This window comes from Fusarium verticillioides, chromosome 3, assembly GCF_000149555.1.
Source record: "Fusarium verticillioides 7600 chromosome 3, whole genome shotgun sequence".
Classification (NCBI taxonomy): domain Eukaryota; kingdom Fungi; phylum Ascomycota; class Sordariomycetes; order Hypocreales; family Nectriaceae; genus Fusarium; species Fusarium verticillioides.
Window position 1 is genome coordinate 2,376,991 of NC_031677.1, and position 19,595 is coordinate 2,396,585.

The 19,595-nt window shown below is 49.7% G+C and overlaps 6 protein-coding genes across 8 annotated transcripts in view; 1 reads left to right on the forward strand and 5 right to left on the reverse strand.

Annotated features, from left to right (window-relative positions):
• Positions 1 to 458: 458 nt before the first annotated feature.
• On the reverse strand, positions 459 to 3,462 carry FVEG_08244 (sorting nexin-41). Of its 2 annotated transcripts, XM_018897108.1 has the most exons (5): positions 2,938 to 3,462; positions 2,568 to 2,818; positions 2,246 to 2,512; positions 1,063 to 2,196; positions 459 to 1,017 (listed from the first exon to the last, which is right to left on the reverse strand). In XM_018897108.1, the coding sequence occupies exons 1-5, from the start codon at positions 3,035 to 3,037 to the stop codon at positions 922 to 924; spliced, it is 1,848 nt and encodes a 615-aa protein (XP_018754684.1). In that variant the 5' UTR covers positions 3,038 to 3,462; the 3' UTR covers positions 459 to 921. The 2 variants fall into 2 exon arrangements, with proteins under 2 accessions (XP_018754684.1, XP_018754685.1); XM_018897109.1 differs by having other exon boundaries at positions 2,246 to 2,818.
• A 231-nt stretch (positions 3,463 to 3,693) lies between these two features.
• FVEG_08245 (L-aminoadipate-semialdehyde dehydrogenase) lies at positions 3,694 to 8,040 on the reverse strand. The gene is made up of 8 exons (XM_018897110.1): positions 7,720 to 8,040; positions 7,439 to 7,650; positions 7,319 to 7,382; positions 7,034 to 7,258; positions 6,841 to 6,965; positions 6,088 to 6,788; positions 5,534 to 6,036; positions 3,694 to 5,474 (listed from the first exon to the last, which is right to left on the reverse strand). The coding sequence occupies exons 1-8, from the start codon at positions 7,845 to 7,847 to the stop codon at positions 3,929 to 3,931; spliced, it is 3,504 nt and encodes a 1,167-aa protein (XP_018754686.1). The 5' UTR covers positions 7,848 to 8,040; the 3' UTR covers positions 3,694 to 3,928.
• Positions 8,041 to 8,615: 575 nt separating this feature from the next.
• On the reverse strand, positions 8,616 to 10,045 carry FVEG_16279 (hypothetical protein; the record flags this gene model as incomplete). The annotated part of the gene is made up of 3 exons (XM_018905525.1): positions 8,616 to 8,700; positions 8,756 to 8,875; positions 8,925 to 10,045. The coding sequence occupies 3 exons, from the start codon at positions 10,043 to 10,045 to the stop codon at positions 8,616 to 8,618; spliced, it is 1,326 nt and encodes a 441-aa protein (XP_018754687.1).
• A 900-nt stretch (positions 10,046 to 10,945) lies between these two features.
• Positions 10,946 to 15,154, forward strand: FVEG_08246 (hypothetical protein). The gene is made up of 2 exons (XM_018897111.1): positions 10,946 to 13,842; positions 13,904 to 15,154. Exons 1-2 carry the CDS (start codon positions 11,242 to 11,244, stop codon positions 14,939 to 14,941), a joined length of 3,639 nt encoding a protein of 1,212 aa, XP_018754688.1. The 5' UTR covers positions 10,946 to 11,241; the 3' UTR covers positions 14,942 to 15,154.
• FVEG_08247 (NADH-cytochrome b5 reductase 1) lies at positions 14,996 to 16,923 on the reverse strand. Of its 2 annotated transcripts, XM_018897113.1 has the most exons (5): positions 16,675 to 16,923; positions 16,365 to 16,619; positions 16,219 to 16,300; positions 15,625 to 16,168; positions 14,996 to 15,570 (listed from the first exon to the last, which is right to left on the reverse strand). In XM_018897113.1, the coding sequence occupies exons 2-5, from the start codon at positions 16,522 to 16,524 to the stop codon at positions 15,421 to 15,423; spliced, it is 936 nt and encodes a 311-aa protein (XP_018754690.1). In that variant the 5' UTR covers positions 16,525 to 16,619; positions 16,675 to 16,923; the 3' UTR covers positions 14,996 to 15,420. The 2 variants fall into 2 exon arrangements, with proteins under 2 accessions (XP_018754690.1, XP_018754689.1); XM_018897112.1 differs by having other exon boundaries at positions 16,365 to 16,923.
• Positions 16,924 to 17,800: 877 nt separating this feature from the next.
• FVEG_08248 (hypothetical protein) overlaps positions 17,801 to 19,595 on the reverse strand; it is a gene marked incomplete at its 5' end in the record, with an annotated part of 2,219 nt that continues 424 nt past the window's right edge. The window contains 2 exons of the mRNA XM_018897114.1: positions 17,801 to 18,959; positions 19,017 to 19,158. Of these exons, the coding sequence (XP_018754691.1) occupies positions 19,022 to 19,158 (137 nt within the window). The 3' untranslated portion in view covers positions 17,801 to 18,959; positions 19,017 to 19,021. The remainder of the gene's footprint in view (positions 18,960 to 19,016; positions 19,159 to 19,595) is intronic.

Consider the following 19,595-nt stretch of genomic DNA (forward strand, 5'->3'; position numbering starts at 1 on the left):
ACCCTCTCTAAGTTCAGGAGGCTTGATAGCTCGTTGCGCTCGATCTCTTACTCGGTTAGGGTCTAACTGGCCTTTGAGTGGAAGTGTGATGGATGCACCAGGCGGTATTCTTCTGGGAAGAAGAAGGGTGACATCCATCCATGGATAGGTAGCTGCCAAGGGACCTGCAGGCTGTATTTACATTGTTAGTTTAGTTAAGACAGTAATTGCGCCACTGAGGCAGATAGAGCTTTACTGATTTTAACCTCCATGATGCTGGCTTACTATAAGGGTCTCACTGTTTGAGCCTTACTTAGTTTGAAAAGAAAAGCTTGACGGCCTTGTAAAAGGCTAATCGTAAGAACAATAAAATAAGATTATAAGATTATAAGTTTTTATTTTAATTATTATTATCATTATTATTATACTTTTTTTTTTCTTTTTAAGAAGAAAAAGAAGATAGAATTTTTGCTCTTTTGCTCATTTCTGTTAGATACCTGTATTCTTGTGAGAGAAATGGAGATTTGACCTCCAGCTGGCATATACCAAACAAGTCGAGGTAGTCAGCCATTTGGGCTGGACCTAAACATAGATACATAATATCATGTTTCATCAACGCACTTTTTTTCTTCTTCTTTTTTTCTTTCTCCAGAGCTGACGTGCAATGTTTATTTGTAAGGTAGGTACCTATGCATTCCTGTGACACTCGTATGGTCTTCAGTGGCTCTCCTGGCGAGACCAATAATTCATCAGAATAGGACTGCACGAAATTCGCATATTTGCACAACTTCACGATAAACTATAAGTAACATAAGCGTCAGTGCAAAGACCGAAGCAGAGAAGGAGCCAATGAATTATACAGGAATATTATTCCTCTCTTCTTATCATCTACGGCTTTCAAACCATCCCACCAGGCACGCAAAAGAGCAGAATAAAACATGTTTAGGACTCGTCAATCTTCTCTACCTCTGCTCGAGCTTCCTCCCATTGTTGCTTACTTTTCTTGGCCCACTCGATCTGGCTCTGAGCATAGGCGAGCTGGTGGATGTTAGTGATTGGTCAAGACTGAGCTCATAAACTCACCATGTAGCGTCGCAAGTCGTCCTCCTTGTCCTGTTGGAATCGCTTCATATCCTTCAAAACACTCGCGCTGGCTTCTTTGACATCGCGCTCCGAGACAACTTGAGCTTGTTCTAACTGTCCGATGCTCTCTCTCGTCTTTCCAATCATATCGCGGCGTGTCCTCTCTGGATCGACGTCAACGACCCCTTGTACTGCATGTCGGATGGGTCCAAAGATCTTGTTCGTTATCGAGTTCCCACTGGGCATCTTCTTATGGGACGGCGCACTGGTACTCCTTTCGGGTAACCCCTGACTGGCCGAAGGTGTGTGAGAGGAAAAGTCTCCATGGGTCCCAGGAAAGTCAGAGTCGATGGACTCGGTGTCGTCCTGGCCACCATCACGCCGTTGATGAGAGGACGGATCCTTGAGGCTGGTCGATCGCTTTGGTGGTGGTGATATTTGCTGACTACTGGAGAGGTAGTTCTCAATCCTTCGAGCCTCGGCTTCACTCTGCTCTAGTTGGTCGAGCAGCGCTCGCTTCTTGTTCAGCTCTTCACTAGTTAAGTCTTGCTGTACACGCTTGAGCACACGATACTTTAGTACACTTCGAACAACACCCGCAAATTGCGCATGCTCACGCATGGGCTCAGCAAAGCTAGCACCCAGGGAACCCGAGAGCTCCTCTGTGGCGATATATGATAGATCAGCTGCCTGGCCAATTCGCTCAATGGCCGGTCCGAGTGACGGCGCCTGCTCTGAAACCGCAAAGGCGTTGTAGACGGAACCTAGCTCACATAGATCGGCCGCCAATGAAGAGAGATGGCTGAGAGTTCGTCTGTTCACCTTTTCCATTGGGCCGGTAAGAAGCTGTTCGAGTTCCTTGATCGAGGACTCGTATGAGATGAAATAAGGGTCCAGCTCCTGTTCGCCCAGATTGTGACCCTCAGGTGGAAACCGGCCAAATGCGTGAGGCCCTGCTTGTATATGGCCCGAGCTATTATCGTGATTGGTACCAGCCACTGTCTTGAGCTTTGCCGATGCTGCCGGGATTGGCAAGTAGCTGTGCGCCGGAGTTGGGTTTGCGGGATCCAGCGGAGGCGCTTTCAATATCGACTTGGGAATTGACGATACGGGATGAGAGTGCAAGACCTCGCTCTATTAAGCAGTTAGTAGTGACATCTGCGCGTTCAGAGACACGACATACCCAGCTAGCATTAGGGTCCAGGAATCGCCACCAAACTCCATCTGTTCGGATTTCGTCCATTCGGCGGCAGCGATTTAAGAAGACCGCCAACATGCGCTTTCGAAGATCAATGATTTGCTGGTCCTGCTTCGCATTCGTGGGGTTCGCAGCATAATCAGCCATCGTGTGCTTCTCAGGGATAGGAGGAACAATTAAGGTAGGGTGGAGGCGAGTAAGGGCATCGCGCAGAGAAGCAAACTCTGAATATCGGCGGCGCACCTCGAGATCCTGTCACGTAGTCGTCAGTGAAATACCTCGAAGAGCCAGCAGTAGATGGACGTACGCCAGTCTTAATAGTGTACACGATATATCTGCCGCCGCTCTCTAGACTCTTGCCAGCATCCGTGATGAGGATAGATAATTTGGGGTTCTCATATAGGATCTGCTCGATGCGACTGTCGTAACCACCAGGCTTGCGCTTGGGGCCGGGATCTTGCGCCGAGTCCCTATCGTCGTCATCACCGCCGTGGCCAAACTGGCCATGCTCATCATCGCTACCGGAGGTTGGTGTTTGAGGTGGCTCGAACGATTGGTCTGAGAGAAAATCGTAAGTATCATTGATCTCGTCCTCGGCCTCTGACAGAATTGAATCCACCATCTCAGCGACGGTTTGGGAATGCTGTCTAGTGAAATGGTATGGGTAATCGACGTACAATTACGAGTCGACGGGGACGTCGGATTGACAGACGATGACTGCGAGTCCCGCCTGTCAAAGCTAGTGCCGTACGGGTTATTGTCCTCGTCATTCCACATTCTGACGACTTGCTGAGGGCAATCGCGACAGGTGTTGCGGAAAGAGGTACTCAATACAGCTCAAGGTGGTCTACCTGTAGGTAGGTATTTCGCGCGTTTAAGCCGGGAGCCTGGACAGAAAGAAGCTGCTAAGCTGCGGGTGAAGGACGAGAGCTTCAAGCAAGCGCAAGGTAGATAGTAGCTAGCGGGGGAGGGGCAAGCATGGGTCGAATGAAGCGATACGATATGGACGATAATTCATGCGCTGGAACTGACTACCTTGGGTATATCCAGGCCTATTGTTCCTGGTCGTGGAGTAGAAATAAGCAAACAATGTATGAGAAGAAGCCCAGGTGAAGATGGATGTCGCAGTCGTCGGTCGGCGGTGGAAGTAAGGCTAGTGCCTATAGTTCGGATACCTCCTAGGCAAGGTAATGAAGGGGAATAGGATGACGTTGAATGGGGCTGGGCCGAGTTGGCTAGCTACCTAGGTAGGCTAGGTACGTACCTTAGGTATGGCTGAAGTTGGCCTAGGTAGGTTATCAATTACCTAAATGCCTACCTAGGGTAGGTTACCCACTGTTTGGATGGACACCATTGTGGAACAACCTTTCTAATGGCAGCCCGAGTCAAATCGGCAGGTATTCTCATGAACTCCATCAGTCAATATTGAGTACCAAAATAGGTGCTTTATGTAACCAAATGTCAATTTTCTACTCTGATTTTCTACTAGACAAGTCACGCTTAATGGCGACAAAATGTTGTTCTCATGCTCGCGTCTTTCGCGTGAGCGCACTCTTGATTTCCTTTCTCCCAAGTCACTCCGCGTTGAATGTCTACCTACCTACTTATCTACGGTAAGAATCCTTGTCACGAAAACATAACTCGATGCCTCTATCCAACAGAGCCTTCTTATGAGGTACCTCCGCGACCACCAACTCCCCACTGTGCTTGCGCCTCGGCGATCGAGGTGTCAATCTCGGGCAGCTTACGTCCTCTACCGGTGGGTGCGGCCATGAACTTGATCTCAACAAGGTACCGAAGATACCTCCCGATATCCTCACGAGAAATGCCGTCTCCTGCGCTATCGTCAATGTCTGTCCAGCGGTCTGCATCGGCCCTAAGAACAGCCACAGCGTTCCTATCATCTAGCTCAGGAGCACGAGTAGTGCTTGGGAGATTTGCAGTAGCCATATGGAATAGCGGCATCAATGCGTTTTGCTCCTGATCCTTCTCCACGGCTCCGGCCGAGACAAACTCTTCCAGCTGTGACTTCCAGATGTCATAGTCTACCTCGGGTACCTCGTAACCGTAGTAACTTAGCGCAGAGAGGAGCTCGTTCATCCGCAGACGGGGGTGAGCAGTAACATGCACCACGTTCATGCCAGGGAGAGGATTCAGGGTCGAAGCGACAACAACGCGTGCGACATGATCGACAGGGACAGCATTGACCGAGTTGATGATGCGAGGACGAGCACCAAGCTGGCAACAGCCTTTCAAGAGGCGTACGATCCAATCGTCGGTGTTGGAAACACCGCTGTTGCGGCTGCCAAGGATGTATCCTGGTCGGACGATTGCGCCACGGAGACCACGGCGGCCGGCTTCGCGGACGAGTTGCTCGGAAACCCACTTAGTTTGCCCGTAGCCGGTGCCTAGACCGGTTCGGTTGGGGAGCAAGTCATCGGACTCAAGGACGGCGCCTCGGCCGGTAGCTGTCTGGGCATCGGACAGGTTGATATAGTAGTCGGTGTCGAGGGTCGAGGTTGAGGAAACGAATGAGAAGAGCTTGGGCCTGCCCTCGTTACAAAGCTTCATAGCATCGATAGTAGACAGAACATTCGGCCCCATCATCTGTTCGTAACGAGCGATCCAGTGGACGTACGCAGCGTTGTGGATAAATGCATCAGCTGTATCAGCGACATGCTTCCAGCTAGCATCGTCTAGGCCAAGGCGAGGCTTAGAGAGATCACCAATAACGCAGGAGATCCTATCAGCCCATGAGTCTTGCCAAAGACCGTAGCCCTTGAGGGATCGTACAAGACGCTCCTTGGCAAACTTAAGGTCCTTGGCTCCCCGGATACAAGCGATCAGCTTAGTGTTCTTTCTGTCCAGTATATCCTTGGCCAAGTATGCGCCGAGAAAGCCAGTAGCCCCGGTAAGAAAGAAAGTGGCGCCGTTAGAAGGGCTCAGAGCATCCGGATCTGCACTTTGGTACTTCGCGTCTAGAGTATCGGTAAGCTCATCGAGAGAGTCAGAGTAAACATTATCGTTAGAATGATCGACTGTGACAGCCTGACCGCTGCGAAGACTGTCGACTGCGCTGCCCAGGCCTCGAATAGTGGGATTTGCATAGAGGACACCGATGGTGACATCGGCACGTAGTTCCTTGCGAATATCAAGTAACAGTTGCTGGGCAAGAAGACTGTGGCCACCGCAGTCGAAGAAACTTGAGTCTGGCCTGGAAATCGAGGGTTAGTATTGAAATGGTGGATATGTGAACTATCAGTGGAAGCATACCTGACCATCTTGGCGTTCAAACCCGGGATTAGGGTCGACCACTGTGTCGCAATAGTCTTTTCAGTCTCAGATAGGCTCTCCCAGCTCTTCAGATCTTCTTCCGAAGCATCCTCTGTCATGAGAGAGGCATCGGGGAAAGGAAGATTAGGAGAATCAACCTTTCCGTTCGGGTTCAGAGGCAGCTTCTGCAAAACAATGTAGATCGAAGGAACGGAGTGCGCCGGTAAGCGAGACTTGAGGTGGTCTCGCACCTCGGCTTGGATACGACGGAACCTCTTGAGATAGACAGTACAGGGTCCCATTTCTACACCCTCTTCGTCAATATCCTGGAGGCCCTGAGTCTCAAGCCAACGCTTCCATTCAGCGATCTCAGGCACAATGTAGCTGACAAGTGTCGGCTCCTCATTACGATCTCTTCGAACCAGTGTCTTGCAGTCTCGGATCAGAGGACTGCCACCAAGGTTCGCATCAATTTCGTTGAGTTCAATGCGGAATCCACGGATCTGTCAGGGTTAGCTTTGTGAAAACGCACATTGGAATCAAGCGTTGACCACCTTAACTTGTGAGTCCATACGGCCCAGGACACGCACAGCTCCGTCTGGCCGATATTCTCCAAGGTCACCTGTGACGTAAAGTCTGTCTCGCGGCCCCTTGTAGTACTTGCGCCAAGGTTCGCCCTTATCGTTGGCCTTGTCTGCCTCCGCCCACTTCTTGTTATCAACGAACCAGTTATCAATGAACTTCTCCTTGTTCTTCTCAGGATCATTAAGGTATCCTTCGGCAAGACCAGCAGCGCGGATATAGATCTCTCCAACCACACCGATCGGACAGATCTTGGTGTGATCTTCTCGATCCACAACCAATACCTGGACGCCCTTCATGCCCCAGCCAGCGGGGATAGAGTCGCCGAGTGAGTCCAGAGCTGCAGGGTCCTCCTGGGCGGAAGGGACCTCAAAGTAGGATACAGCGCGAGAAGTTTCCGTGGTTCCGTACATGTTGATGATGGTGCAGGCGGGACCTAGCTGACGGAGACTCCTGCAGTCGCGAGTAGTGAGGACATCACCAACGAAGAAGACCTGGCGCAGGCTAGGAAACTGCGCCGTGGCGCCACCAACCAGAATCTGTCCCATGGCCGGCGTAAGGTGGGTTGTCGTTGGTGACCACTTTCTCATCCATTCGCTCAACCTTACGTGCTGGATATCCTCCTTGGCGGGTAGGATCAGGCTTGCGCCCAAGGCCAGAGGCGTCATGATATCTGAGCCAGGGTTAGTCACACCTGTTCAAGACCAAGTGAATGAATCCCGCACCTCTCTGGATTGGATCATGGGCAATTCCGGAAAGACAGGCGAATACGCTTTCTGATGAGAGGCCGAACCTCTCAGCCATCCACGGGAAATACTTTGCCAGACTGTAATGACGGCCAAGCACGCCCCTGTTAAAAGTTAATAAAGGTTCAAGCTCTTAACAAGCCGGACAAGAAGAGAAAAGAGGAACTCGTACTTGGGCAATCCTTGCGTTCCGCTCGTGAATGACAGCGTACAGTTGGAGTCGGGTCCAATGAGCACATCGGGGGGTGTTGAGGCCCTCCCCTTAACATTGGCAAAGATATCAGCACTGTCTTCGCCCGCAATCAACTCGCCATCTTCGGTGAAGCGGAGGTCTGGGATCTTGATCTTAATGGCAAGTTCATCATCAATGCACTTTTGGACGAGAGGAGCAAGAGGACTGTGTCAAGACGTTAATCAGGGGAGCTCTCAGGTTATCAAGAGCTGGGGTTGGCCATACCCGCTCTCTTCCGTAGCCTTGCGAATAGAGATGAGCGCCTTGGGCTTGGAAACTTGAAGATAGACTGGTATGGTATGTTAGTTAATGCTGATTTTCGTTCTCGTCCGGTGTATACCATACTTTGCTGTCTTTGCGGGGGGTACTGAGGATCAAGGACAGTGACGATAGCACCAGCAGCCAGGGTTCCCATGTATGCACAGACCAATTCAACTGAGCGGTGCGCAAAGATCATGACTACGTCTCCATTCTGGATGCCGGAGTCGCGTAAATAATTGGCGATGTTGTTACTTGCTTCATCAATTTGGCGGTAGGTATAGGTTCTTGTTGGCGCCCTGCATGCATTGTTAGCAACTGATGCAATTGCGACCATGTTTCAATGCAAAGGGACATCATCAACCCACTTCGAGGTCACAGTCTCTGTCACACAAAGCCTGTCAGGATGAGCCACGGCATTCTTGTGGAATATCTCATGAATGCCTCCAATGTAGCCTCCCCAGTCGAGATCTTCAGTAGGGTCAGGTAGCGACATTATGCCCGGCTGAACTTGTACACAATGCAAGAAAAATTCCTGGCAGTTACAGCCAATGAATGAATAATGCAAAAGGATTGAGCGTCCGAGGGCGTTGATAAATTTAAACTCTCGATATGTCGTCCCCAGATGTAACAGAGCGACGGTCTGAGGCCATTTAAGAATGGATGAATATCGCTTGTGGCTTTCAATGCGTCACACAGGAAATTTCCATGGAGCTCCGAGAGCGGAGGGCCAGTATAGGGTAAGATAGTTGATGTGCAGGTGGGCACGTGACCGTGTTCCGTATCTTTGGACGTCGCTTTACATAAGAGTACAAATAGTCTACGTACCAGTACCTTAATTAGTGGGTTCTACCCAGATGACAAAAAGACTGAGGTGTGTTTTTACTCCAAGTCTACCAAACCCTGGGACTGGTTTTCTTTTACTCCTTGTTTCATTGGAGACCTGGCCAACAGCACAAGAAATGGAAAGTGGGAAGTTTGTTGCCCGTGACCTCCGCGGAGCCTGGCTAGCCCAAGCCGAGTTCGGGTGCAGCTGTTGAAGAAATCCAATGGTTGTTGACCGTTACATTGACTCAATTACCTATACATCAACAATCTTGTTACTGATGAAATAGTAACTGCCAACACGTTCCTGCAAAGAAATCTAGTTTCCCCTTACTAGATCCTTCAGTTCAACCCCTTGCAATTCTCCTCTTCTAAGTAACCGAAATCACATGTTATAGACTCACAAGCCACATGTAGTGTTCAAGTCTCAAGCACATGGCTAGTAGACGCCGCCCCCTTGATGAGTGGGTTGAGGTGTTGAAGGGCCAGTCATGCCTTCAGTCATGTAGTTTGCATTGGTATGTCTAACTCAGTAGATCAGTATCAATCAAAGCCAAGAATGCGAACACATAAACTGACGTGCTGTCCCAATTTCTTCTGTGCATCTCACGACCTCGGTGGTGCTGCTCGCACTCAGGATGGTATGTCCTAACGGGTGACTGACGGGACAATGTTGGCGTACAAGCACGAGATTGCCGCCTGATGGTATGTTAGTACTAGAAGAATCTGGTATACGAACGTACCCTACCCAGGCACCACAACTTTGAGTTGGCCAATATGCTGTCGAGTGCCTAGTATTTTAGACTCGGGAGTCGGTGTCCTTTCCATGGGATCGAAAGGGGGTCGAAGAGGTAGCACGGCCAAAGGGTTGTGATAATCTGACAGGTTGCTATCATTGGCGTTTGACAGATTTGTTTGCGCGCGAGATTTTTGCGCGACGGATGCGTTCTGAAGAGTATGCGGTAGTTGCACATTGGATATAAGGTCGAAGTCGTCACTATGAACTGTCGCTGCAGCAGAACCTGGCGACCGGATTCTATCACTGCCAACTGTGCCACTCCCATCACTTCCCCGAGAGTGATCCGTGGGATCGCCGTTGTGCTCAAGGTCTTGACTGGTGCGAGGTGCTTCATGAGCCTCTGTTTGTTTATCCGTAGATCTGTATGCGTTCGATTCCCGATGGGAGCCTTCAAGCTGAGTCTGTGGCATAAGAGGGGTTCCGGGAACTGATTCGCTACCCACAGTCGAAGCTCTTCCGAGAGGAAGTCCAAATACTCGACGGAGACGCTGACGCCATGAAGGATGCCGAGGGGGTAAACCGCTTGAAGACATAGAAGCTGGACACGACCTAGAACGCTGCATTGTTCTGACTGGCTCATTCTGGTGATTCATAGGTTGAAATACTGGCTGTGGTTGAACATGTGTAGTTGGCTGAACAGGTAGAAACACTGGGATCTGCTGCTGAGGCATCACTCCCGAAGGACCCCGAAGATAAGGGAGGGCAACTGGAGTGAGAGGGGCGAGAGGGGGGTGATAGAGCACAGGCTGATATGATACCTGTTGGCTTGGGAATCTCGGAACAGGAGGTAGTTGTACTAGTGAAAAAGTCGGGGCGAGGGCCAACGAGCGTCTTCTACGCCTCCGTTGGCGGCGGAGCACAATTTCCTGGTGAGCTGTCGTTATTCTTCCTAAGTAGTACATGTAGGCAAAGAGAAGAACGATCAAGATGACTGTAGCACTGGTGATAATACCTGCTTGTTCAGAGGGAGCCAGGCAGTCCCAACCCAAACACTGGTGACCTCGAACATAAAGGCTCAATATGTTGGGACAGGCGATGCCCACCTGGTTGATAGGAGTAACGGGGGCCATCGCATCGAAGCTTTCCGGACTATGTTATCTGCACCTAAGGGAAAGTAAAGTTGGAGAGAAAGTCCTCCCAGTGGATAGGCGAGGACGAAGAAGATAATATCTTTCACATGAGTCATTGACGGCATGGAGAAAGAAGGGAAATGAGGTTAGATGCTCTGAATGAAAAATATATCTAGACCTCCAGGAGGGATATGGATATCCGAGCTTGAGAACTCATCATTGGCAAAGTTGGCTGACACTGTCTGCCAGCTGCCCAGTGGTCGCCAGGCCACCACCCCGGGCCTGTGAGCGATTTAAGTAATATATATGACTATCTATCTATATAGAAACGTCAGTGTTTGACGCTTGAGAGTGGGGGCCTGGAGCGTTGAAAGGGATTGTGATGCCGTACATAACGATAGTGATGTTTGAGAAGTACGAATAGAGGGAAACACACTGCAGAGAGATATATTCTTTTCTGAATCATGTAATCTATAAGGAAAGAAATAAGAAATACAGGACATTAATAAGGGCATGAAATACAAGACAGGATAACCAGTAATATAGAAACTTATAGGGAAAAAAAGCTATTACTTCTATTGTATTTACTTTAGTATTTTAAATATAGTAAACTATTATTATATAGTTCGTATAGGCAGAAACAGTCCTATTTACAGCAAATCAGATAGAAATATATACATACAATACCATAGTGCTACTGTTAGCTCAAATTACTCAATTGAAATTTATTATTACAGAGCCTGACTGTCTCATTAGGTAGTCTAGGTAGTTAGGATCCTTCCATGTGATCACCTAAAGCTGGAGATTTCGCCGTGTAAGTCATTGGCCAATCAGCGAGTGGCTCTCGCCCCATTAATATACGCCAAAGTACGTACCGCATTTCAAGCCTCGTCTGGGTGCAGCTTCTCAGATTCTCTTTCATCCTGCGAATTCAACAAGGCCAAGTTGATACGCCCAAAACTTCCGACGCCATCATCACAACCCGCAATCCTCTCGCCCGCATAGACAACATCACACAGGCTCGCTCAGATTCTACGATTGATTATGTCACTTGGTCTTTGAACCACTCGATGAGCTGATCCTCCTTTAACTCGAGGCGCATTGACAGCTCCAAGCGACGCGTTCCTCGAACCAACTTTTTTTACTCCCGAACGAACAACATCACTCTTTTATCCTCACGCCACTTTTTAACCACAATGTCCTCTTCGCAAACAGCCGCCGCGAATGGTGTCAATGGCGGAACACGGTCCGCGCCGGTCAGTACCCGATTCACTGACATCCCTTCCGCCATCGACATCCCCGTGCAAGGTGACCAGGAAGACGAGGCTGTCGAGATCGACCTCGAGGACCTCGTCGACGACCCTACCGAACTCTGTACCCTCTTCGAGAACGAGCGCGCCGCAAAAACCTACTGGATGACCGTCGCTTTAGCTTATGCCAAACAACACAAGATCGATCATGCCATCGAGATGCTTCAGCGAGGCGGCAGCGCCATCCAAAGCAACAGTTCCAACCCGCGTGATAAAGTCAGCATGATCTGTTGTCTATGTTGGATGTATCTGTGGAAGAGCAGAGAGGCTCCCCGTGTCGCACCCGAAGGCACCTCTGTGTCTGAGGCCAAGACAAAGGAGTATTATCTGCAGCTCGCGACATCCTCTCTCAACGATGCCGCTCGACTCAACCCATCGTTTCCTCCCATCTTTCTCGCCCGCGGCGTTCTCCTCCTTCTACGAGCCTCTTTGCAGGCACCGTCCAAGACTACTGGAGGCATCGGTTCCGAGAAGCACGAGCTCCTCAAGACTGCCGTCAAGTCCTTCGACGATGCCCTGCGAGTCTCCCAGGGCAAAAACATGCTTGCACTGATGGGAAAAGCTCGTGCTTTCTTTTCAATGCATAAGTACCCCGAGTCGCTCACAATTTACCAGGATGTTCTGCAAAAGATGCCTGACTTGGTTGACCCAGATCCCCGAATTGGTATTGGCTGCTGTTTCTGGCAGCTTGGCTTCAAGGATGACGCCAAGATGGCATGGGAGAGGTGCATTGAGATCAACCCTGATTCAAAGGTTGCCAACATTCTCCTCGGCCTCTACTACCTGGATGCGAGTGGTCACGTACCTGTAAACAGCGACGAATTCTTGAAGCTCTACAAGAAGGCCATGACAGAATACACGCAGAGGTCTTTCAAACTTGACAAAAGCCTCCCCCTTACCTGCTCGACTTTTGCCGGCTACTTCTTGTCTCGAAAGTCGTGGGACAATGCCGACAAGCTGGCGCACAAAGCTATTCAGTACACAGACGTCAATGCCATTGCCAGTGATGGCTGGTACATGCTTGCGAGAAAAGAGCATTATGATGGTGACACGGAGCGTGCGACGGATTACTATCGTCGTGCCGATGAAGCTCGCGGAGGTACTGAGACGGGCTACCTTCCTGCCAAATTTGGCGTTGCTCAGCTCTCAGTTTTGAAAAATGACCTGGGAGAAGCCAAGCTTCGTTTAGAAAAGATGATCCAACAGTCCAAGAACCATGAGGCTATGATTCTCCTGGGCACACTGTACGCCGAGGAAGTCTTCGCTAACCAGGTAAGCGATAGCAAGGAGGACAAGTCTGCTGAACTCAAGAAAGCGACCGCTCTTCTTGAGGGCGTACGGAATGCTTGGAAGGACCCGAAGAAGGCATTATCGCCAGATGCCTCAGTTCTCCTCAACTTGGCACGCCTGTATGAGACGGATCACCCTGATAAGGCTCTGCAATGCTTGCAACAAGTTGAGCAACTGGAATTGGACCAGGTCCCGGCATCTGAACGACCTGAAGATGTCACTGATGAGGTCGAGATCAAGGCTGCGCTTCGCAAGTCGCTGCCCCCTCAATTACTTAACAACATCGGCTGTTTCCACTCACAAGCTGAGAAACATGAGCTTGCGAGTGACCTGTTCGAGGCCGCGCTAGGTGCTTGCATGAAGATTGGCGAGAAGGACCCTGAGATGGACACAGACGCCCTGGTATCCACAATTAGCTTCAACTTGGCTCGAAGCTACGAATCTAGAGGTCTCACAGACAAGGCTGTTGAGGTGTACGAAAGTCTCTTAGCTCGCCACGACGATTATACAGATGCTCGCGCCAGACTTGCCTATATCAAGCTCAGGAAGAATCCAAACAAGGAAGGTCCCGACGCTGTCGCCAAGTTGTACCAGGAGAACAATACCGACTTGGAGGTCCGGGCCTTGTACGGCTGGTATCTGGGCCGAGTTGGCTCAAGGAAACGCCCAGCTAACCTGGGCGAGGATAATGAGTTCCGCCATTTCAAGCATACGCTTCAAAACTATGACAAACATGATAGACACGCTCTCGTGGGCATGGGTAATCTGTATCTCATGCAGGCACGAGAGATGCGCCGTGAATCGGACTCGGAAAAACAAAAACGAAGTGCAACATACGGTAAGGCTGTTGAGTTTTTTGACAAGGCGCTGTCGTTGGATCCAAAGAACGCCTATGCTGCGCAGGGTGTGGCCATTGCTCTTGTCGAGGACAAGAAGGATTACAAGGCGGCACTGGGGATTTTCAACAAGGTCCGAGAAACTATCAGGGATTCCCACCTCTATGTTAACCTGGGACACATATATGCTGAGCTCAGACAATACTCAAAGGCCATTGAGCACTATGAGATTGCGCTTTCCAAAGATGGCAAAGCCAACGATGCAACAATCCTCGCTTGTTTGGGTCGAACATGGCTGAATCGTGGGCGGGCGGAACGTGATGTGGATGCACACATCAAGGCGCTTGAGTGTGCTCAGAAGGTCAGTGTCCCCCTCTCATACTTCGCTGTACTTTGTACACATGCTTATTTCTACTCGACAGGCTCTCGAGGTTGCTCCTGAGCAGATGCATTACAAGTTCAACGTGGCTTTTGTGCAAATCCAGCTTGTTACAATGGTCCAAGGATTACCAGAGAATAAGCGCTCGACAGAACAGCTCGAAAAGGCCGCTGAGGGCCTCGAGGCTGCTATCGCGTCACTAGATGAGATTGCGACGCATCCGCAAACCCCTTACCCTAAGCACGATGTCGAGCAGCGTGCGAACATGGCCCGTAACACCTTGCGTAAACAGCTTGAACGAGCCATCGGTAAGCAGAAAGAGTGGGAGGAGAAAAATAAGGAAAAAATACAGGCAGCCAAAGAGCTACGAGAGGCCGAGCTCCGTCGCCGTGAAGAAACTCGTCAAAAGGCGTTAGAAGCAGAACGGGAGCGACAAGAAAAGATTAGGAAGGAACGTGAAGAGATTGCTGCACAAGATAAAGCCCTGGCTGAAAAACGCGCGGAAGAGGAACGGGCTCGCGCCGAGGCCGAAATGACGACTGATAGCGAGACGGGAGAGAAGATAAAACGAAAGCGGAAGACCGCTCCAAGGACCTCGGGAGAACCAAAGCCCAAGAGATCAGGAGGAAAGAAGAAGAAGAAGAGTGACCGTCAAGACGATGAGTCCGAAGAAGAAGAGGAACGCACAAAGAAGCGCCGTCGTCTGACAAAGAAAGAATCATCCAAGTTCAAGTCGGCCGAGATTGTTGTTGACAGCGACGAAGAGAACGAGAACGAAGATGATGAGCTCGAGCGTGCCGAGAGAAACATCGATCGCGAAGAGACTCCTCTATCTGAGGCCGAGGAGAAGGTTGCCGAGGATGACAAGATGGAGGTCGACGACGGCGCCAACCAGGAAGGCGAAGATGATGACGAGGAGGAGATCGCTCCGCGCCAACAGCCCAAGCGAGCTCGTCGTGGACGTGTCGTTGACAGTGACGAAGAGGACAATGAGGATGGGGATGCACCTGCGCAAGCTTCTGGTGATGAGACTCGTCCTGCTGCAGATACCAGCATGGCCGACGCAGACGAAGACGAGTAAAAGGAGCCACAAGTTGATAATTAAGAATGTAACTTCGCTAATATAAGCTGAAAAGGGGTTCCCTCCCATTGGGTTTATTTGTATCATAAGTTAGAAGGTTTTTACATCATGGCGTAGGAATGAATGGAAAGCGAGTTTTTCACAATTGGTCATCTAGATAGACTGGTGTGCCCCGACAGAGATGATACTTGAGATTAAGTGAGTAAATTGTGGTATACAACTAACGTGAATTGACATGTCTTTGCGTGTCGTGGTCCTTCATCTTTTCCTGGGATGTTGCGGGTCCTCAGTAATAGTGTCCCGTAATCAGACTTTATGTATCATTCCGTCTCTTGTAAGCTCATTTTTGTATAAATATACACACATACATATATATGAGGTGGCTGGATTTTACATTGCTATTGATGAGCCTTGTACGATTCCTTACTGAGAGTAGTAAAGTATTGGCACAGGTTATGAAGCTGGAGAAACTGGCATGCTTAGAAGGCAAAGACCTGGTCGACGAGCTTGCTGACAGGACGGGCCTTCTTGAAGCCAAGGCTCTCTGTTGCCTTCTTGAGACCGCTAATCATGGGAGGAGGACCGCACAGAAGAATCTTGACATCATCGGCAGGCTTGGGAAGATATTTCTAGAACATGGTCAGTCGCTGGAAAGTAGCAAAGTTGAGCGCGAGAGAACTCACGTCGATCATGTCGGCAGTGACGTAGCCAACGCCACCAGTCCAACCCTCCTCGGGCTTATCGAGGACGTAGTGAACGCGGATACCAGGGTCCTGCTTAGCGAGAGCGTCGAGGTCCTCCTTGAGAAGAATGTCCTGGGCAGTAACGTTGGCAAAGATGAGGTCGACCTCGGTCTTGTCTCCGGCAGCTCGGCCGCGAACGATAGCGCGGATGACTTGGAGCATGGGAGTAATTCCAGTACCGCCAGCAATCATACCAAAGTGTCGAACCATATTGGGAGTATAGACAAAGGCGCCCTTGGGGCCACGGACCTTGATGGTCTGACCGACGGTGAGAGAGGCCATGTGCTTGGAGATGTTGCCCTGAGGATAAGACTTGATCAAGAGGTCGACGTGGCCGGGCTGGTGGTCACCAGAGATGGGAGTGTAGGAACGAACAATCTCCTTGGTAGTGCCGTCGGGCTGGGGGCAAGGAGCGCCAATTGAGATGTGCTGGCCGATGGGAAGACCGAGAATGTGCTTGGGGCTGGGGAGCTTGAAGCGGTAGCTATCGTGAGATCAGTATACCGGACAGAGCGAGGACGGGGGTCGGCATACATGGCGACATTGTGAGAGACGATGGTCTTCTCCTCGAGCTCGAACTCCTGAAAGACATCGGGCTTGAGGGTTGTCTTGACCTCTGCGATGCGATTCCAAGTTAGTCGACATTGACTTGGAGGAGATTTCCTCGGGCGGCAACTTACGGAAGGCCATGAAGTTGTATAAGCCGAATGCTACGGCGACAAGAAGAGCCCAAGGAGCCCACTCCTTCTTGACGATAAGAGTGCCAACGACGAGGAGCAGGCCAGGGGCGTAGACATAATCGATGTAGTGCCTCGCGAAGAGCGAGTTGTTGTCAGACATGGTGGAGCTTTGCTTTGGAGATCCCCGCCTTGGAAACCGACTGGGAGGTGAAGCTCTGCTTATTTGGTGTATTGCTCTCGGCCGAGCAATTGGACCTTGCAAGTGAGCTCGTGTGAGATTGTACGGAAGCGTGTATGTGTATATATATACCTAATCCAGGTGCAGAGGCAGTATTTTGCTTCTGCTTCTGCTTTCGCCTTTGCTTTGCGGGGGTGCAAAAGAAAACTGAGGCGTTTGACGGTTTAAAGGAAGAGGATGAGGGGGGAGCTCTGCTATGAAAAATGGAAACCGAAGGCCGATTTCCGAAATCGCTGATGGCTGATGGAAGATTTTGCTTGTTTGGGAAGGCGGTCAGACGGCGGGGACGGTGAAGCGGTCGAAAATACCGATTGATCGTGAGAAATAATTATCGATGAGTGTTGCTAGATCTGATTGGCTAGACAATGACTGTTTATACTAAGTTAATGACAGAGTATCACGAGCAGGTAAAACTCTCGGAGCTAACCATTGCCAAGTTGTCAAGTTCAAAAGAGGAAGATGGCAGCTTTATATATGGTAAATGGTACCTAGGTAGGTAATGTGCCTTGTGTTGTGTTGTATTGCTCCTTGACGAAACTAAATCATGTCCCTACGATCAACTTATACCTAGATGTCACGGCAAAGCTCACCTAATACAAGTAGCGTGGACCATACAGTTGTGTCTCAGTATCTGGCCAGTTTACTTGCCTGCCGTAGTTTGGTAGTACCCCTCTACCTACTAACTTAGGTACTTACCGGGATCTAACTACCGTGGCATTTGAAAGAGGCATATCTTCCTCGGACCTCAATTGGCCATCAGAACTACCGTACCTCGGAATTCGTATAAATTGAGAGAATTCTTTATCATCTCACTACTCAAATTCATCGAATCAAGGCTTTAGCATTGTTACTCCTTGTGACGGAATAGTTCCCAACGTCACAATGCAACTTGCTTCAAATCCATTTAGATTCATGATACCAAACTAAGCCAAACAAAAAGGAAAAGCTCTTGGTACAGTCTTAAGCATGGCATGATGAATACCTAGATACTATGGGTTGAAAAGAACTACTGTCACAACAACACTTATCACTCACTACTGAGTCAACTTACATTGCGAGGAATCGAAGATGCAGAGGATGCTCCCATCAGAGCCTTGGCAAATCCACGAGGTTGTATCCAGGACCAAAGTAAGGGATATCAACGCATAGGTACCTATACAGCCTACATATCGAAAGCACACGTAGCAAAGCGTTAAGAGAGTCAAATTAGAACACGATGACGCATCATCTCCAGTGGAAATCTCACATCACTGAACAGCTCTTTTTCGTCAGATAGCATCTTGCGGGATAGGTATCCTGTACTTGATCATATCTGCCGCCAGCCGCCGTTCGGACATACCTCGTTGTTTGGAATTGACGGTAAGCATTTTATCTGTTGTCTCAAGCGATACTTGAGAGACTATACAAAGTTTTGTAAGATATACTACAAGCCCAATTGAACTCCTAGTCACCACTTCAGACACGAAAGCCTTCAGAAATGGAATTCTTGTAGACGATGGGCGAAATTGAGCAGGCGGAAGTAATGCAGTTGCAGAATATTGTTCGACTATGTGTAGGTTTCCAGTAACTTTCAATGTTTCAGCGATGCTCCAAGGTTCTAAAATTCCATGTCTAAATATTTGTTAGCAGTCTTTGTCGAGTCTTAACTCTCTTGTCAATATCAGTGTACACTGGACCTCAGTAGCCTCATGAACATGGCATTTCCCAAGCATCGGGAACCTCCTTATCCACATGTCTCTAAGCTATGCAATTGAGCGGTCAACGAGGGACGGTGACTAGGTGAGTTATCCACAAACAACCTAGGGAGCTGCCATGAAATAGAGTATCACTACTCAGGTAGATGATGGAGGACAGCAACTTTTATTAGTCTGGTCCCTGAATTTATGTAGCGCAGTAATCGCCCATCAAGCATGGATAAGTATCCACCAGTGGGGGCGTTGGTTTTTTTTTTAGAGCACATTGGAACCGGCGTCGTTCGTTCGTGTCAAGCATCAAAACCCACATGCCGGGACATGACATGATCCATGAGGTGCTACAGACTACAGTGCAGGTCGCCAAGGGTCTCTCGACAGGGGCCTCTGTGGATGGAAAACTACCCAACTTAGCTCCTGCATGTGTAGATTCAATACGACCGTTGCAGCGCTATCCTGTAGCTTCACGGACTCGCCGGTCATTGGCCTGAGATCAGGGTGACTTTTGCTGACAATCTTTCAGATATTTACGGATGATCACGGTTTCACCCATGAGATCCCACGCCGCTTAACGCCAGGTTGAAGTGGCTCGTTGAACCGCCAACAGCGGGCTGTATCAATTGTTGGACTGGACGGTCGAGCACATTGTCGGCATCACTTAGATATCTAAGATTCATGCTCAGCTTCTTCTCCCGTGCCATGACGCAAGCCTTGTTTGCCTACCTTACCTAGGTACCTACATACTTAGGGACGTAGTTAGGCTTGTGGACTGCGGCTGCGCGGGTTGCAAAAGCTCGTAAGTTGATGCGGCGTCCGGCAACACGGCAGATAAGGATTATGCAGAAGTTTTGCTCAGCACGAGATCCTGTCAAAGTGCACGACACGACAGTCAGGAGAAGGGGGGGGGGGGGGGGGGGGGGGGGGGGGGAAAGTTTTTTGGGGCCCCAAATCCAAGAAAAAAATTTTTAAATGTGGAAAAAAAAAAAGGGTTTGGGGGTTAAAACCCGGGGATTGGGGGGGCCCTCCCCCCACTTTAAAAAACAACCCGCAAACCCCCCTTTTTTTGGGGGAATTCCCGGGGCCTGTGGGCATAAAATTTTTTTAAAAAAAACGGGGTTTGAAAAAACAAAAAGGGGGGTTTTTTGGGAAAAAGGCCCCCCCTTACCCCGGGGGGGGGGGGGGGTGGGGAATTGGAAAACCCCCCCCCCCGGCGACACACCCCGGGTATTGATTTCTTTTTTGGAAAAAGGGGCTTTTTACCCCCCCCGGCGGCATCAAAATTTTAAAAAGGGGACCTTGTTG

Coding starts and splice junctions, on each gene's coding strand:
- FVEG_08246 (XM_018897111.1), top strand. CDS start 11,242: ATGTCCTCTTCGCAAACAGCCGCCGCGAATGGTGTCAATGGCGGAACA. Junction 13,843..13,903: donor CGCTTGAGTGTGCTCAGAAG/GTCAGTGTCCCC, acceptor TCTACTCGACAG/GCTCTCGAGGTTGCTCCTGA.
- FVEG_08244 (XM_018897108.1), bottom strand. CDS start 3,037: ATGTGGAATGACGAGGACAATAACCCGTACGGCACTAGCTTTGACAGG. Junction 2,819..2,937: donor GTCCCCGTCGACTCGTAATT/GTACGTCGATTA, acceptor ATTTTCTCTCAG/ACCAATCGTTCGAGCCACCT. Junction 2,513..2,567: donor TGTACACTATTAAGACTGGC/GTACGTCCATCT, acceptor ACTACGTGACAG/GATCTCGAGGTGCGCCGCCG.
- FVEG_08247 (XM_018897113.1), bottom strand. CDS start 16,524: ATGTCTGACAACAACTCGCTCTTCGCGAGGCACTACATCGATTATGTC. Junction 16,301..16,364: donor ATACAACTTCATGGCCTTCC/GTAAGTTGCCGC, acceptor ATCGCATCGCAG/AGGTCAAGACAACCCTCAAG. Junction 15,571..15,624: donor TCACTGCCGACATGATCGAC/GTGAGTTCTCTC, acceptor ACCATGTTCTAG/AAATATCTTCCCAAGCCTGC.
- FVEG_08245 (XM_018897110.1), bottom strand. CDS start 7,847: ATGTCGCTACCTGACCCTACTGAAGATCTCGACTGGGGAGGCTACATT. Junction 6,966..7,033: donor GGAACGCAAGGATTGCCCAA/GTACGAGTTCCT, acceptor AACTTTTAACAG/GGGCGTGCTTGGCCGTCATT. Junction 5,475..5,533: donor TTGAACGCCAAGATGGTCAG/GTATGCTTCCAC, acceptor CTCGATTTCCAG/GCCAGACTCAAGTTTCTTCG.